The following is a 1,296-nucleotide window of genomic DNA, read 5'->3' as shown; positions in this document are numbered from 1 at the left end:
TTTAAAATGCTTTTTCATTTATCCCGATACGACTTCCGGTTCCCGAGATATCGTCGTGTAAAGCGAAGAGTAATTTTTAATCGTTTACTCTCGCTCGCGCCTCGTCACTGACCAATTCCAAGCTCCAAACAAATGACAGACGCGATTCCTAGAAGAATGTACGTACGTTTCCAGGAAAAAATATAGGTCGCAGCACCGTTCATAATAATCTCTCTATCGCATTATACTTTAAGTATTTATATCTTTATATCTCAACAACGGATCGAGATATCGGAATGAAACAAAAAAAGGCTTCGATGGCATAGTTTCCTCTATTTCCTAGCCGTGTTTTGACGACAATATTTATATTTTTTACATGAAAAATGGAAGGATTTTATCACTTTTCGTGATAACGTATTCTTAAATTTAAAAATTACTGTACACGAGTTATTATTCTTTAATAATATATTCGTGTATTAATAATATCAATATCTAAAGAATAAAAAATGCAATTTTGTTATTTCCGATTATTAGTCTCGTCTCGATTCGAAGAATCGCTTCTTAAATTTCTGAATACTTATAAACAATTATTCCGCAAGACGACTGAAATTTATTATTATTCTTTCTTTAATTACACGAAACATATTAAAATACATCAAATTTTGCGTCACTTCGTCCCACTTGTTGTATACGGACGTCGTTCGTTAAACCCATTTTGCTGTAGCGAAGCCTCTGTAGATGCGATGGCTGCAGAAATTTTGATCGCGCGTTAATACCGCATCCATATGCCATTCGTGTGCCTGCTTTGTGTACGCGCAAGTAAGATGTATATCGTGTCGTATAAGCGCGAGAAAGAAGAAATATGTCGAGTGAAGTGTTTTTTTTTTTTATGGGTCGTGTGGCAAGCAAATAATGTAACGCGTGCAACGAACGAGCAAATGTAAAATTGCACGTTCGTTGGGATAACGATGACGAAAGATTATAGCAAGATTATTATGTGTGTGTGTGTGTGTGTGTGTGTGTGTGTATGTATATCTTATTTGCTCCCCTGTTAATAATTCAATTTAAAATTACACGGACAACTTACGTCTGTGGGTGTTAATGTGACGAAACTTTATACCTTTTTTTCGCCTAGTTGGCCGCCACTGGGCATACTCGAAAACCGCTCCTATAGTACAAAAATACACGATATTGCAAAATTATTGGGGCCGATCGTACGATCGTGCACACTGATCTCATTATATATGCGAATATAGAACAAAACTAGCGGAGATTTACATATAAACGAAGCTTAAGTAGTTCTGAGGCGGCGGCTGA

General features: G+C 36.5%; 1 protein-coding gene across 1 annotated transcript in view; it reads right to left on the bottom strand.

The window, feature by feature from the left end:
• Positions 1–1,296, bottom strand: part of LOC102677007 (voltage-dependent calcium channel type A subunit alpha-1) — a 123,349-nt gene that overhangs the window by 20,768 nt on the left and 101,285 nt on the right. Inside the window, 1 exon segment of the mRNA XM_031509983.1 lies at positions 1,100–1,147. Coding sequence (XP_031365843.1) covers positions 1,100–1,147 — 48 coding nt within the window.

This window comes from Apis dorsata, unplaced genomic scaffold, assembly GCF_000469605.1.
Source record: "Apis dorsata unplaced genomic scaffold, Apis dorsata 1.3 scaffold_196, whole genome shotgun sequence".
In the NCBI taxonomy this organism is placed as follows: Eukaryota; Metazoa; Arthropoda; class Insecta; order Hymenoptera; family Apidae; genus Apis; species Apis dorsata.
This window is presented reverse-complemented; position numbering and strand designations above follow the sequence as displayed.